Here is a 15,575-nt window from a genome sequence, read left to right on the forward strand (position 1 = left end):
GGGATGCCTGCTATACACGAGCTATGTGGGCCCTCCTGACAGGGCTGACTTCTGTGGGCATACTGGTGGGCTTGGATGGCTCCCAGCCCAGTTGGTGGCCAAGTGCTGCCTAGTGCTGAAGCTTCTGGTTACTGGTGGACAGGACAGGTCTTCCAGAACTGATGCTGGCCCACTGTTTGGTGGGACCCAATCCTGGGCCCTCTGTTGGACATGGCCAAATCCTGGGGTAGCTGAGGTGTTTTGAGCAGGGGGTCTACAGCTGCTACTGGCCTGATGGTGGGTGGCATTATATCCCCGTGTGGCTGACTGCTTGGCCTGGGGCTTCCCAGGACTAGGGCTAACTGGCTGGTAGGCTAGACCTAAAACTTGCTCCAATAGGCTAGAGGGAGAATTCCAAGATAGTGCTTGCCAGCATCAGTGTCTTCATGATAGAATGAACTCCCCAAAATGGATGCTGCTAATGTCTGTCCCCAGGGGTAAATCTCAGTTGCCTCCTGCCTCTTTAGGAGGCTCTACAAGATCAACAAGTGAGTCTGACCCAGGCTCCTTTCAAACTACTGCTTCTGCCCCAGGTCTCGAGATTTTACATGTTCCCTTTAAGTGGATTCACTGTTTCCTACAGGCCTTCAATTCTCCCAAGCGCCTGCCCCACTGGCCTTCAAAGTCAGGCCTTCTAGAGGGTGCTTGTCTTCCTGGTGCAGGATCCCTAGCCTAGGAAGCCCAGTATGGGACTCAGACCTCTCATTCCTTGGAGGGGATCTCTGCAGTTGTGATTATACTCTCCTTTGTGGGTTGCCTGCCTGGGGATGTGAATATTGACTCTGCCACATCTCTGCTGCTCCTACCTGTCTTGTTGTGGTTACTTCTTTATATCTTTGGTTGTAGAATATATTTTATGCTTGCCTTCAGGTCATTCTCATTGATAGTTGCTCTGTAAATGGTTGTAATTTTGGTGTGCCCATGGGAGGAGGTAAATTCAAGGTCTTCCTATTCTATGATCTTGGCCACTCCTCCCTACTTTCTTTTTTTTTTTTTTTAACTCTTTTTTTCTCTGAAACATTTCTATACAGTTTATTTTAAGCAACTTCCATTCAGATAGTCTGTAGAACAACTAATGTCTCCCTGTAAAACAAAATATCTTTTGAAACTACAGTTAAGGAATAGAGCTTTTCTCATTATTTGTTTACTGTATATTTTAAAAATCTATTTATTTGGCTGTACCAGGTCTTAGTTGTGGCACATGAGCTCTTCCTTTTGGCATGTGAGATCTTTAGTTGTGGTGCTAGGGGGATCTAGTTCCCTGACCAGGGTTTCAACTGGGGCCCCTGCATTGGAAGCCCACAGTCTTAAGCCACTGGACCACCAAGGAACTCCCTCCCTCATTTTTTTTACATTTTTATTTCATTTACATTTATAATTGAAGAAAGTTTATGAAGCTCATTTATTTTAGGTATTGATATCTTCTCTACTTAATATTGGAAGTGGAATTTCCGCTTTGGTTTTTGTAACAGAGCAAGCATGATTTGAGCACTTGGGATTAATCAAATCTCTGCTTACAAATTAGAGATTCAGACACCATTATCACTGGGCTTAATGGGTAGGCTTAAGATGGCAACTTGGAAATAAAAACCTTCTTCCTGTCTTCTATATATCATTTAGGAATTTTAAGTTTCTGTGTCAGTTGTAAATTGGGTTATTTGGTGGTTGTCTTATCCCTCTCGTGTTTATCATTAGTACTTATCTCTAACAGAAGAATAAACAAACGTATTTTAAAATATTGATATTCATATTTTTATTACCATTGATTAACATGAATGGGGGTTAATGTTCAAAGCAAAACACTTTAAAAATTAATTCTTGGGGTCATTTTAACCCATCATGTCAGGATTTGAATAAATCAATGATTTCTTCTGAATATAAACATACTTTTTTCAATTCTGTTGATTATGAAAAAATTTAAATATCATACATTAAAAGGGTAGACTAGCCTAATGAACCCCCACATACTTATCACCCAATTTCAACCATTGTCAATCCATGGCCAGTTTCACTTTACACATTTCCCTCCATGCTCTGTTATTCTGAAGCAAATCTCAGCTACCATTTCATCCATAAATACTTTAGTGAAACTACATTTTTAATCTTGCCATCCTCTACGGCAGCAGTTTACTGCAATGAACATTTGTTATATTTAGAAGATAGACAATGAACATACTATAGGGATTATTAAAATGGGAAAGAAATAGGCACTCTCCTAAACAAACTTATGGTGTAGTGGGAATCGGGGAAGACAAGACAATATTCATTAATTTGGTCTTCCTCAATGATGACAAATGTTGTTAAAGTATTAAAAATCAGATTTTTTTAGTGCCTCATAAAATGAGTATTTTATGTTTCTAACAGTGCTAGTTGATATGAATTATAAAGGAAGTTTTTTATCCTGTGATGCCACTGCAGTGACAAATAATACAGGATTGAGAAATGATGTTAAATATTTTTTAAAGTATTTTGCATTTAATTATTTAACTTAATTTCTTGGTAACAGTTTTTTTTTCTGATGCATACACTAATTCAAAGAATGATTTTATGTGACATAAACAGGGACTCAATACCTACTAGATACTTTTTCCTTAGATGGTGTTTCTACTACTAATGAGCTTGGAAGTCCCTGAGGCCATTTCTACACTGAGGCTGAACTTACAGGAAAGAGTTTTGCTCTAAAAGTATTTCCTTTTGTTATCTCTGAATTCAAAATAGTTACCAGTGGAAACATGGAAGAGTAGTGCAGTAGGCTCTTGGGTCCGTGCCAACTGGCCTCTTGAGTACAGGCTCCCTCAACCTCCCTAGGATATCTGGCAATGAGTGGGGTGAGCAGGAAAAGGCATGTTTCCACCCTGGAACCTGCTCAGGTTGCCCTTTTCTCATCACTGCACATGTAGTTAATTCCTCTAAAATGTTAAAAAATGTTTCTTTGTTTTAAAAAAAAAATGTGTATCAAGTGTATGGAAGAGAAAAGCTATATGTTCCTTCAACATTATTGGTTACAATTTTTCTTTAATTTACGTGTTGCCACAGTGATCTCTTGTGTTCAAAACATTTATTTCACATTTTTATTAACTCTTGTACAAATAGGTTTCAAACTGAAATTCAGATGGTGAATAAACAGTTCCCATGTGAGCCATTCAAATTTTTGGAGCCAACTTTAAGACTAGAATACTGTGAAGCATTGGCTATGCTTAGGGAAGCTGGAATTGAAATGGGAGATGAAGAAGATCTAAGGTTTGTTTGTATTTGTGATTTTTAAAACTTTAGTAATTAGATTTAAGATATGAAAGAATGAATATATTTTCACCTACTTGGTAAACTTAAGTTTTATTAACTTTGGTTATATAGTATGATGCTATTTTGTTCAATGTGTGATCTGAAATAAACTGTTTAATGTGGTTTGCCTAAGCGTTAATATTTTTGCATGTTAAGGTGTGAAACTTTTAACAATCTCTAAAAGTTATGCAAGTCTCTGTTCTCTAGTTGATATACTATATTTTATTATCTAAATTCAGATCAAATAATTTATAATTTTGAAATGATAGTTTAATAAAGATTGGAGATTTCTACTTATATTTTATTCAGGGATTCTTAAGTTAAAATACTTTAAGCCAACACAATGATTCATAATTGATATCAGAAGGAAGAGAGGATTATTATTAATTTTGGGGGTGTTTTTTTTTTAACATATTTCACTCAAAACCCTCATTTACTTTTATTTGTTTAATAAATATATATATGTGCGTATATGTATATACGCACATATGTATATTGTTTTAATCATCCTCTACATTGCTAGATGACAATTTAAGGAAAACCATAAATTCTATAATTTGGATGATATTTTTGTATGTATTTTGGAAATTTTTCTTAAATAGAATAGAACTTAAATTGGTTTATATATACACTATTATATTTTACTTTGAAATACTGATTTTTCTTTTATAAACCTTTAATAAAGAATAACAAAAAAGAGAAAAACCATTTTGCCATAGAACCATTTTAATGGCAAGAGTAGTCTATGTTGGTGTAGTAGACTTTCATTATATGTAATTGTAGGAAACTACTTCATCCATGTTATTTCTGAATGGGTGAATTGCTAAATTCCTTTTATACTTTTATTTAAATATTGTTGAGTAGCACCGACTAACGTTCCCAGGTATGCCTGTGAATGGTTTCCAGTAGTGGTTGCCTTTTTTAAAAGGAGCAGAATAGACAGCTGTGTATTTTGGCTAACTTTTTTATCCTCTGAGAACTTAAAATAGAAGAGGTTCCTTATAAACCTCAAACTCTTTTAAGTTGCTGTTTGATCTTCAGACGCCTGATTTCATGTTTCTTTTGCAGTACACCAAATGAAAAACTGTTGGGTCGTTTGGTAAAGGAAAAGGTAGGACTCTTATGCATGCTGGATTTCTTTTTCTAAATCTGAAACATATCTATATTGTCAGATTAGTTAGAGAGGACCTCAAGATGATTGAAATTATTTAGAAATGGTCTTCCCTGACTACCCTTGCAGACTCGTGGGACTAGAGGGTGAATGAATTTTTTTTCTGCCTTTTACATGAAGGCTGCTTTCCTATCTTATTTTTCTATAAAACTCCAAAGAAGAGAAAAGCTAAACTGAGTGCAGTCTTTAAAGAAATTAAAAGAATTGTGTAATTGAATAAAAACAGTCCTTGAGCTCCTCCTGCTGGTTGCACTCAAAATGGTTCAACAGACTGGGGAACAAGTCTGAAACTGCACAGTACTGAGTTCATACCTTTAAAACACTATTTCAGTGGAGCCAGTTTCAGCACTGTTTACATTCCCTCTAGACGCCAATTTTAGGAAAAATGTTTAACATCAAAACAGTTAAAACGTGACTGTTTCTTTTTAATTAAATGTAGGTCACATAGTAAATACTCTTTTTAACAAAGATATCATAATTTCATGTTAATATTATTCATTTCAATTGTTTTCATTTGAGAAAAACTACTAAATTTATTGTAGACATCTTAGTGAAAATGTAAATCATTGGGGAAATAATCAAGGTTTTTTGAAGATAAAAGACATCAGTTTTATTTATAGATTTAATGTAGTTTTTGTAAAACCCAGTGTGATTTAGGATAATTTAACAAGAACAGTTTTAAAATACATCTGGAAAATTAAATGAGCTAGAATTGCAATGGAAAAAGGTGAAAATAAGTTTATCACAGCATAGTTTTCAGCGGAGGAGAAATTGAGAAGAGAGTACATGTCCAAAAAAAGAAAAAGAAAAATGCTTATGTGAACTATGATTGAATAATCCACAGCTCCTAAAAATTAAGCATATTGGAAAAATTTATAACATCATGGCAAAATACTGTAGGATACAGCTGTAAGAAGCAGAACAGTTATTGTATATAGAGTGTAATTACAGTAATTTTGAAGAACAAAACTTATGTATAGAAAAAAAAATAATTACCAAAATGGTAGCCTTCTTTTTACTTTCATTAAATGTCTTAAAAATCTGTTTTAATCATATTTATTCTTTTTATAGTATGATACCGATTTTTATATTCTTGATAAATATCCATTGGCTGTAAGACCTTTCTATACCATGCCTGACCCACGAAATCCTGTAAGTAATTTGATTTTAAATAACCTGTTTCGGGGAAGAGGGAAAACTTTATTGTCACTGTGTCACATTATACAGTGGAAATAATGGTTTTCATTAATAACTTGCAGTTTTAAAAGACACATTTCTATATGTATTACTACTAGTTTCTGTCAATTCGGGTCAAAGTGATATTGTAAAATTTGAATATTCTAGCAAATTAGTCCCCAAAACCTGTATTAAAAATAATTTTCATGTATCATTTTTAAAGATATATGAAGAAGAAATACTATATAAATAACAAATAGTATTAATAGACTTGAAGACTTTATCAAATCATTTTATCATTGACCTTGAACTAAGAACTCACATTCTATCCAGGTGAAAGTGAAGTAGCTCAGTCGTGTCCGACTCTTTGCGACTCGGTGGATTGTAGCCTACCAGGCTCCTCCCTCCATGGGATTCTCCAGGCAAGAATACTGGAGTGGGTTGCCATTTCCTTCTCCAGGGGATCTTCCCAACCTAGGGATCGAACCTGGGTCTCCCGCATTGCAGGCAGACGCTATCCTGGTAGTTAATCTAAATAATGTGTTGTGGCCTTTCACCTGTTTTCCTTTGCATTGGTTCCCCAACTTTAGTGAGTATCAGAATCACTCGGAGGGCCTTTAAAACACAGATTGGGGCTTCCCTGATGGCTCAGTGGTAAAGAATCCACCTGCCAATGCAGGAGACACGGGTTTATTGAACCTGTGCTCTAGAGCCTGGGAGCCACAATTATTGAGCCCATGTGCAACAACTTGTGAAGCCCATGTTTTCACAACAAGAAAAGCCGCTTCGATGAGAAGCCTGCACACCACGACTCAAGAGTAGCCCCCGCTCACCACAGCTAGAGAAAAGCCCTTGTAGCAACGAAAACCCAGCACAGCCAAAAATAAATAAATAAATTTTTTTTTAAACTTTTTTTTTAGGTGGGGCTTGATAATTGATATTTCTCATAAGGTAATAGTGAAACTATCAGTCCAGGAATCATACTTTGAGAACCATTGGTTTACTGAAAGATAGGGAAAATAAGTTAAAACCTGATAAAGAATGAATTGAGCTACAGTAAATTTGATGTTCAGTTCACTTTCCTTAAAATAATAACTTTTAAAAATTAAAAAGACTAACACCTGTTGATAATTTGAAGTTCCAAAAATGATCCCAAAATCATATCACACTTAAAAACATTTCAGATGATAAAGTGAAATAAGAATCAGCACTTCGGGGACTTCCCTGGCAGTGTAGTGGCCAAGACTTTTTGCTCCCAATGCAGGGGGCTTGGGTTCAATCCCTGGTCAGGGAACAAGATCCCACATGCTGCAGCTGAGACCTGGCACAGCCACATAATTTTTTTAAAAAAAGAATCAACACTACGCTACTGCTTAAAAGAAGATGTATTGTTCTGATTTGTTATTGGAAGGTGTGGGAGAAGGGGAACATAAAATCTGATAGAGGAAAAGAAGAAGTTATCATTCAACCCTCACTAGTTTAATCCCATTTTAGAAAAGCAAATCATGTTTATTGGAGCAGGTTGTATAATTAATTGTAGGGAATAAATGATATTGTTCTTCATGCAACAGAGAGTGTTTTTCCACATATATGTGATAGAAATAGGATGATAGCCTGTTGAGTGGTATTTTTGTTTGTTTTTCCTACAGAAACAATCCAACTCTTATGATATGTTCATGAGGGGAGAAGAAATACTGTCAGGAGCTCAAAGAATACATGACCCTCAGCTGCTAACAGAGAGAGCCTTACATCATGGAATTGGTAAACAGTTTCAGTATATTGAGGAGGGTCATGTATATTCTGAAAGCAATACGTTTTAAAACCCTGTAAAGACTTGTCGGAAACACAGTCATTTGTTTTAATTTTCATTGCACGGTAACTGCTTTTGCAATTTTTTTTAAGCTAAATTACTTTTTTGTTTGTTTTATGTTTGTTTTGTAGATTTGGAGAAAATTAAGGCATACATTGATTCCTTCCGTTTTGGAGCCCCTCCTCATGCTGGTGGAGGCATTGGTAATATTCCTTTATATGATGACAATATTTCCAACCCAAATTTCATTTGGCAGAGTGTTTCTTCAGTTCTAAATGTCCTCAGTATTAGACTCCAAAAAGTAAATTTTGTATTTTGTTATTACTTACAAATAAGTTTATAAGTGCTAAATGTAATAGAAGTTTGAATTAAAAGAATTTTTAAGTGAGTTATGACTAAATGAAATTTTTGAGTATCCTCTTTTCTCTCTGTATTCATAAGTTCATTCCGATTAGTCCAAATTAAAGCTGTCCCTCAAGTCAGTTCAGATGGCTGCTAAATGTTTTTGTTGAAAACATTTCATTGGCTTTTAGAACCATTTCTAGAGTATGTGTAAGATACTGCTCTGTGATTTAAAATGAGTAAATATTTAACTCAACTTTGGGATGTTTGTATCAAAAATTCTTAAAAAGAATTCTGGGGTTTCTCTTGTGTCTCAGCGGTAAAGAATCCACCTGCTAATGCAGGAGATGTCAGGTTCGATCCCTGATCCAGGAGGATCCCACATGCCCTGGAGCAACTAAGCTCTTGTGCCACAACTATTGAGCCTGTGCTAAAAAGAATTCTGAATTTATAGTTTTGTTAAAGGTTTGGTTGTTTGTTTCAGGTTTTTTGGTAAACAGGTAATATACAGATTTCAAATTCAAAGCAAATAGAATAGTGTACATTCACCTCCCTACAGAAAACTATTGTTTCTAGTTTTCTCTTTACCTCTACAAAGATAATCTTTGCATATGCAAAAGTATATAAAATACATTTTTTACACAAATTATAGTGTGCTGTATAAACCACTCAGTACCTTGCATTTTCAGTTAGTGTATTTTCACTAAGTTGTTCCTTATCAACACTTATAAGAACTTTTTTAATTCTTTTTTTTTTAATCACTACATACAATCCATTGAAAGAATTCATGGTAATCTTGGTAACCAGGTTCTATCAATAGGAACCTGGTTAAATATAATAGTAGGCTTATATTTTTGTTTGCTTAAATCATAAGTTTTGGATATTTACATAGATTTGTGGTTCACATTTCACAGAATCATACAGCTTAAGGATATCTCATTTATCCTTCCCACATACAGCATCACCTGTTTCTGAATCAGACTCAGAATACTCCATTTTAAACTCATTTAAAATAATAGAAGTCATTTCCTTTCTAACAAGGAAAAGCATTTTGTTGATCAGTGATGTTATTTTGGTAGTTTTCAATAAGTATGACCCTGAATGATTAATTCTGAAAATGAATTAATGATTATTTTGTTTTCTCCAGGGTTGGAACGAGTGACTATGCTGTTTTTGGGCTTGCACAATGTTCGTCAAACCTCAATGTTTCCCCGTGATCCCAAAAGACTTACTCCTTAAAGAAAATGTTTTTTTATTCTTTCCAGTAACCTGCTATTAATCAGACTGTACCTTAGGTACTTAAAATATGCAATAAAATAAATGTCTTATCCAAAGTGCCACAATTACTTTTGGACTAATTCAGTGTACGTTACTTTAAAAGAGAAGATTTTTATAACTTTGAACATGCTTCAGTAGGAAATGGTTAAACATTTTAATGAAAAATTCATATTATTATGTTAAAAGTTCATTTTGCATTACTACAATAAATATTAAACAACAATTTTAAACAGTTAATAATGTGTAAATTTTTTTTTCTATATTACAGTGGCTATAATATTAATGTCTTAAATTTTCAATATTTGGTCTTTTTTTAAAATCTGACATTGAGCTAAGAACAATTTTAGGAAAGTATTGAGGTTTTAATGAATGTATAATTGGCATATCATGGAAAATTAGGCAGAAAATATCGATCCTTAATAATTGTGCCTGGAAATCATGTAAAGCAGGTTAGAATACTGGTTAGAAATTATACAACATAACATAATATTAAATTGTTAACTAATTAAACTTGAATTTCAATAAAATTTTAAAGCTAATTATGGATGTTTCTGTGTAACGTCATGGCAGTATGATTTTATAGCTGATTCTTGGCGTTTATAGTTTGGGGGGGGGAGTAGACAACCAGTTTATGTAAATGCCTAAAAGCAAATGAAGACTGATATATTCATAACATGTATTAATCAAGAGATAAATTCAGATGAGTGTAAGTATACAGTTCTTAAAGCTGAAGGCTTAGGTTGCTTAATAGTTTATTTCATATAGATTAAAAACTTTGAATTTTCTGTTTTTATTTTTAACTGATAGGCATTTAGTGAATGTCACTAAAATGCATTCTCACTCCCTCCCAAAAAGAATTACAGTTAAATACACTTTTCCTCTAGATTATTAAATATATCCATGCTAATGTTATTTTTATGGTGAACCACACATAATACTTATAAACAAAACAATTTAATGCAGTTATTTTCCTACAGGAAAAAGAAAAATAATACAGAAAAGTAAGAAGGTCAGAAAGGTAGCATATTAACCTTGGTTCATAAGCATCTGCCCATTATTTTTTAAAGTTAATTTATTTCACCATGCTAGATTATGAGTTCTTTGAGAATAGAGACTCAATTTTAAATCTGTCTTTCATAACCCACCAAAGTATCTCAAGATAAAAGTTAGACACCCCAGAAGTGTTAAATATATTTAAGCCACACCAAGACCTATTTTTTTCTGTATTGTATAATCCCCAAACCCAAAAATAGTATAATAATAGCCTTAGAGCTATTCTTCTCAAGTTCATAGAATTACAGCTATTTCAAAATAAATTGTTTATAACGTCTAAGAATGATGTAATTTTTTGTTTGTTTTTTAATGAAGTATTTCAAAAACATCAACCAGATTGAGCATAATAAAAAAAGGACACCCTTGCGCTTGCCACCAAGCTTTAGCAAATCTTAACACTGTCATATTTGCTTCAGATGTTTATTTTCTTTTTTTAGGGAAAAAGTAGTGGATACAGTTAAGGCTTCCCATTTAACCACCCTGATCCTATTCCTTCCTACCCTAGTGGTAACTACCATATAAATTCCATGTTTTTTTAATTCCTTTCCACGCTTTTATATTTTACCTAAATATTTGTTTCTATGAACATTGTCTAGTATTATTTTGCAGATTTATTTGATATATATATTCTGGTATTTTGATGGAATTATCTTGAATTTATGAAACAATTTGAAAAGACTTGAAATTTTCAATCTCTTCAGTCTACTAGTTAGTAAACATGGTATATCCCTTCCTTTTTTTGTTTTCCCTTAATTGTGATAAAATATATTGGTGTTCTTTAATATCTTTCAAAATTACTTTTTAAGGAATTCCCTGGCAGTTCAGTGGTTAAGGACTCCATACTCTCACTGCCAAAGGCCTGGGTTTGATCCCTGATTAGGAACTAAAATAACACCAGCTGCACAGTGCAACCAAAAATAAATAAAGTAAATAAAATTACTTTTTAATTTTTCATTTATGCTAAAAAACCTTACCATTTTTTTTCTACTGGAAACAAGACTTTTAAGTATGGATTCTGTGGCTATTCCACCTGGATTAGAATTCTCATGTTGCTGTTTATCGGCTATGTAACCTTGGGTAACTTGCTTCAACTTTCCTCATTTTCATAATCTTGTTTCATGGGACTGTTGTGGGGATTAAAAAGCATGAACCCTAAGAACAACACACAGAATAGTGTCAGGCAAATAAAAAGAATTTGATTTCCTGTCTAATTTTCATGTCATATTTACTTATTAGTCAAGCTCTTCAGTGGAATGTTGAATAAAAGCAATAATGGGAGCATGCTTTTGTTTCTGAATTAATTTTAAACACTCCTAAAAGCTCAAGATTAAGTGATATTTTCTGTAGGTTTTTGATAGTTGCCCTTTAACAGGTTAATGAGGAGTCTTATTTGTTAAGAGTTCGTGTTAAGAATGACTGTTGAATATGGCAAGTACTTTTTCTGTTATTTGCTGCAATTTTTTTTCCTTTAGTTTTGAATATGACAGATGATAGTAACAGAAATTCCTGATATTTTTCTGAAATAAATACTGCTTGAATATGATGTATTGTTAATATTTTATGTATGTACTACTGAATTCAACTTGCTAATATATACAACAAAATTTGTTCATCTTAAGTGTGTAGTTTGATGTATTTTGGTTATTTTATATGGTTAGGTAATCTTCACCTTAACTACAGAATATTTCCATTGCCCTAGAAAATTGCACAGTGCATTAATAGTTGCCATCTCCAGCAACGAAGATCTTTTCTAGAGTTTCATATAAATGGAACAATATATAGTCTTTTGTGTTTGACTTCTTTCTTTAAGCATGATGTTTTGAGATTCATCATGGTGTTGCATATATTAATAGCATATTTATTAGTATTGATCAGTAGTATTCTACAGAATGGATGTACAATAATTTGCTTATCTCTTCACCAGTTGATATACATATAAGTAGCATTCAGTTTTTAGTCTGTAGTGGATAATGGTGCTAGGAACATTTGCTAGCACAAGTCTCTGCAGGCATGTTTTCATTTCTTTTAGGTAGACAGCTAGTAGTGAAATGCCTGGGAACTATGAGAAGTGTATATTTAACCTTAGGAGATACTGCCATTTGTTTTTTCCAGAGTTGCTATTATCACCTTGCATTTCTACCAACAATTAGTGAGAGTTTAAGCTTCTCCACATCATCACCAACACTTAGAAATATCAGCGTTTTTAATTTAAGCTATTCTCATGGTTGTGGCTTTAATTTGTATTTCCCTAGTGATTAATTGGTTGATTATCTTCTACTTGATAAGGGCTTTTTATGTATTCTGAATATGAACGTATGTCAGATACGTTTGGCAACTAGCTTCTCTCAGTCTGTGGCTTGCCTTTTCTTTTGTTTTCCTTAGTTGCCTTTCAAAGAGCAGAAGTTTTTGATTTTATGGTTGTGCTTCTGTGATCTAGGAAATCGCTGCTTAATCCAGTGTCACAAGTTTTTGTGTTCTCTTGTACAGTTTTAGTAATTTGATCTCTTACATTTAGATCCATGATCCATTTCAAGTTAATTTTTGTCTGTGGTATTTATGGTATTTGTAATGGTCAAGGTTTCCACACACACACACACACACACACACACACACACACCCATGTAGTTGATCCAGACCATTTGTTGAAAATACTTTCCTTTCCCTGTTGTATTAACTTGGCACCTTTGTGGAAAAGAGTTAAGCATATAAATATGGGTCTGTTTCTAAACTCGGTTCTATTCCATCGATCTATATGTTTGTTCTTGCATCAATATCACAGTCTTGATTTTCCCAGTTTTAAGTAAATCTTAAAATCAGAAAGTTTACGTTCTCCAGTCTTGTTCCTCTTTTCAGGATTATTTTAACTATTCTAAGTCCTATGCTTTTCCATTTAAATTTTTATATCATCAATTTTTTTTTTTAGTTTTCTGTGTACTAATTCATCATATCTTTCTGTAAATCTAACCATGTGCTTCTACACTTTTAAAATTTTTATGTCTTCCTGATTGACTATTTTATAAAATGCCACTTTATTACTCCAGTAATGCTCTCTTTTGAAATTGGTATTATCTGATAATAATATAGCCATTCCCATCTTCCTGTGGTTATCGTTTGCATATATTTCTCCATAATTTATCTTCAGCCCACCTTTGTCTTTGTATTTAATGAGTTTCTTATAGATAGCATATAGTTGGATCTTGTTTATCAATTCTTAATCTCTACATTTTAATTGGAGAAATTGTCCCAAAAGATTTAATGTCGTTAATTATATGGCAAGATTCGTATCTTCCATTTTTTTTGTTTCCTCATTGCCTCTTCTGGTTTTTTTTAATCTGTTCTTTCCTTTCCTGTCTTTTTAATGACTATTTCAATAGTTTTTAAAATTCATTTTCGTTTTCCTGTTGGCATTTTAGGTAAACTATTTCTATTGTTTTTTTAGTGATTGCTGTAATGATTGTAATATACATTCTTAACATTCACACTCATAGTTGCTAACTTTATATAAAGATTTCGTATCTCTGTTTACAGCCACTATTTTCTTTTCATGTTCTCTTTCAGTTTAGATATCTATGGCATATCAGTTTCTGTTTTCTGAAACAGTTTAAGAGTGAGTTGTTTTTCTTTTGTTTTTTGGCCATGCCACGTGGCTTGTGGGATCTTAGTTCCCCCACTGGGAATCAAACCCTGACCCCCTATACCGGAAATGCAGAGTCCTAACCAGTGGACTGACAGGGAATTCCGGAGAGTTTTCTATTTAATGGGATAATGTTCCCAGTATTCTCATGTTTTTTTAGTCTCATGTTTTTAGTCTCATCTTTGTGTGCATTTTCTAACTTTTTAAAACTTCTTTTACTAGACAGTTATCTTTTAAATCTCTTAGCTAATATTTTTTAGCATTTGATTATATTAATCCTCTCTATGTTTTGTTTTTAGTTCATTAATTTCTGCTCTTGCATCATTTTCTTCCTTTAGCTTTCTTTCAGTTTTTTTTTTTTTTCCATACTATTAAATTCTCATGTTGCCTATGAGCAGTTTGCTGTTAGTACTGTATAATTATTTTTCCTTTGTAGATAATGTGCCCTCTTTCCTTGGTAGGTACAGTTGCTTCTTTATCTTTGATATACTACTAATTCCTTATGGGGTTTGTTACTCATCTTGTTCATTAGTCAGTTTGCCTATGTCTAAGAACCCATATCTTTTAAATTATGGAAAATTGTTAGCAAGTCCCTCATCAAATATTGCTTCTTTACTCTTTTGTCCACTTTTTGGTATTTTTTTGAAACTCTTAATAGCTAAATGTGGGCCTCTAGCCATTCTGTTATGTCTCATATTTGTCACCTTTGTCCCTGTTCTGTGTATGGATGAATTCCTTAGTCCTGTTTTCTAATGTATTTAATTATTCTTCAAATATGCCTAGTCTAAAGTTAACCTGATTTGTTGCATTTTGTATTTTGATGACTATTTTTTTCACATCTGAAGTTTCTAATTAGTTTTTATCTCATTTATGTCTATTTTCATACATTCTTTCATGATTTCATGACAATTATGCCAATGACATGACAATTATACCAATGACATGACAATTATCATTTATGTCTTTCAATAAATTTTTTATTACACTGTCCAACAAAATATTTTTGCCTATGTCTAATTTTGTTTTTGTCTATTCTTGACATGTTCACATAGAAGTGGTTGTCACATATAAATTCATTGGACCATCTTGAGGAAGATGACTATAATATGAAAGAAGAAAATAGCAATAAATGCTGGAGAGGGTATGGAGAAAAGGAAACCCTCTTACACTGTAGGTGGGAATGCTAACTAGTACAACCACTATGGAGAACAGTGTGGAGATTCCTTAAAAAACTGGAAATAGAACTTCCATATGACCCAGCAATCCCACTGCTGGGCATACACACTGAGGAAACCAGAATTGAAAGAGACACGTGTACCCCAATGTTCATCGCAGCGCTGTTTATAATAGCCAGGACATGGAAGCAACCTAGATGTCCATCAGCAGATGAATGGATAAGAAAGCTGTGGTACATATACACAATGGAACATTTCTCAACCATTAAAAAGAATACATTTGAATCAGTTCTAATGAGGTGGATGAAACTGGAGCCTATTATACAGAGTGAAGTAAGCCAGAAGAAAAACACCAATACAGTATACTAACACATATGTATGGAATTTAGAAAGATGGTAACAATAACCCTGTATGCGAGACAGCAAAAGAGACACAGATGTATAGAACAGTCTTATGGACTCTGGGAGAGGGTGAGGGTGGGATGATTTGGGAGAATGGCATTAAAACATGTATAATATGTGTGAAATGAATCGCCAGTCCAGGTTAGATGCATGATACAGGGCGCTCGGGGCTGGTGCACTGGGATGACCCAGAGAGATGGTATGGGGAGGGAG

General features: G+C 33.6%; 1 protein-coding gene across 1 annotated transcript in view; it reads left to right on the forward strand.

Annotated features, from left to right (window-relative positions):
• The window catches only part of DARS1 (aspartyl-tRNA synthetase 1), a 69,314-nt gene extending 55,372 nt beyond the window's left edge, over positions 1–13,942 (forward strand). Inside the window, exons 11-16 of the mRNA XM_061439076.1 lie at positions 3,133–3,279; positions 4,390–4,432; positions 5,564–5,644; positions 7,318–7,429; positions 7,610–7,681; positions 8,968–13,942. Coding sequence (XP_061295060.1) covers positions 3,133–3,279; positions 4,390–4,432; positions 5,564–5,644; positions 7,318–7,429; positions 7,610–7,681; positions 8,968–9,059 — 547 coding nt within the window. The 3' untranslated portion in view covers positions 9,060–13,942. The remainder of the gene's footprint in view (positions 1–3,132; positions 3,280–4,389; positions 4,433–5,563; positions 5,645–7,317; positions 7,430–7,609; positions 7,682–8,967) is intronic.
• The last annotated feature ends 1,633 nt before the right edge of the window (positions 13,943–15,575 follow it).

The sequence above is a fragment of the Bos javanicus genome, chromosome 2 (assembly GCF_032452875.1).
Source record: "Bos javanicus breed banteng chromosome 2, ARS-OSU_banteng_1.0, whole genome shotgun sequence".
Lineage (NCBI taxonomy): Eukaryota > Metazoa > Chordata > Mammalia > Artiodactyla > Bovidae > Bos > Bos javanicus.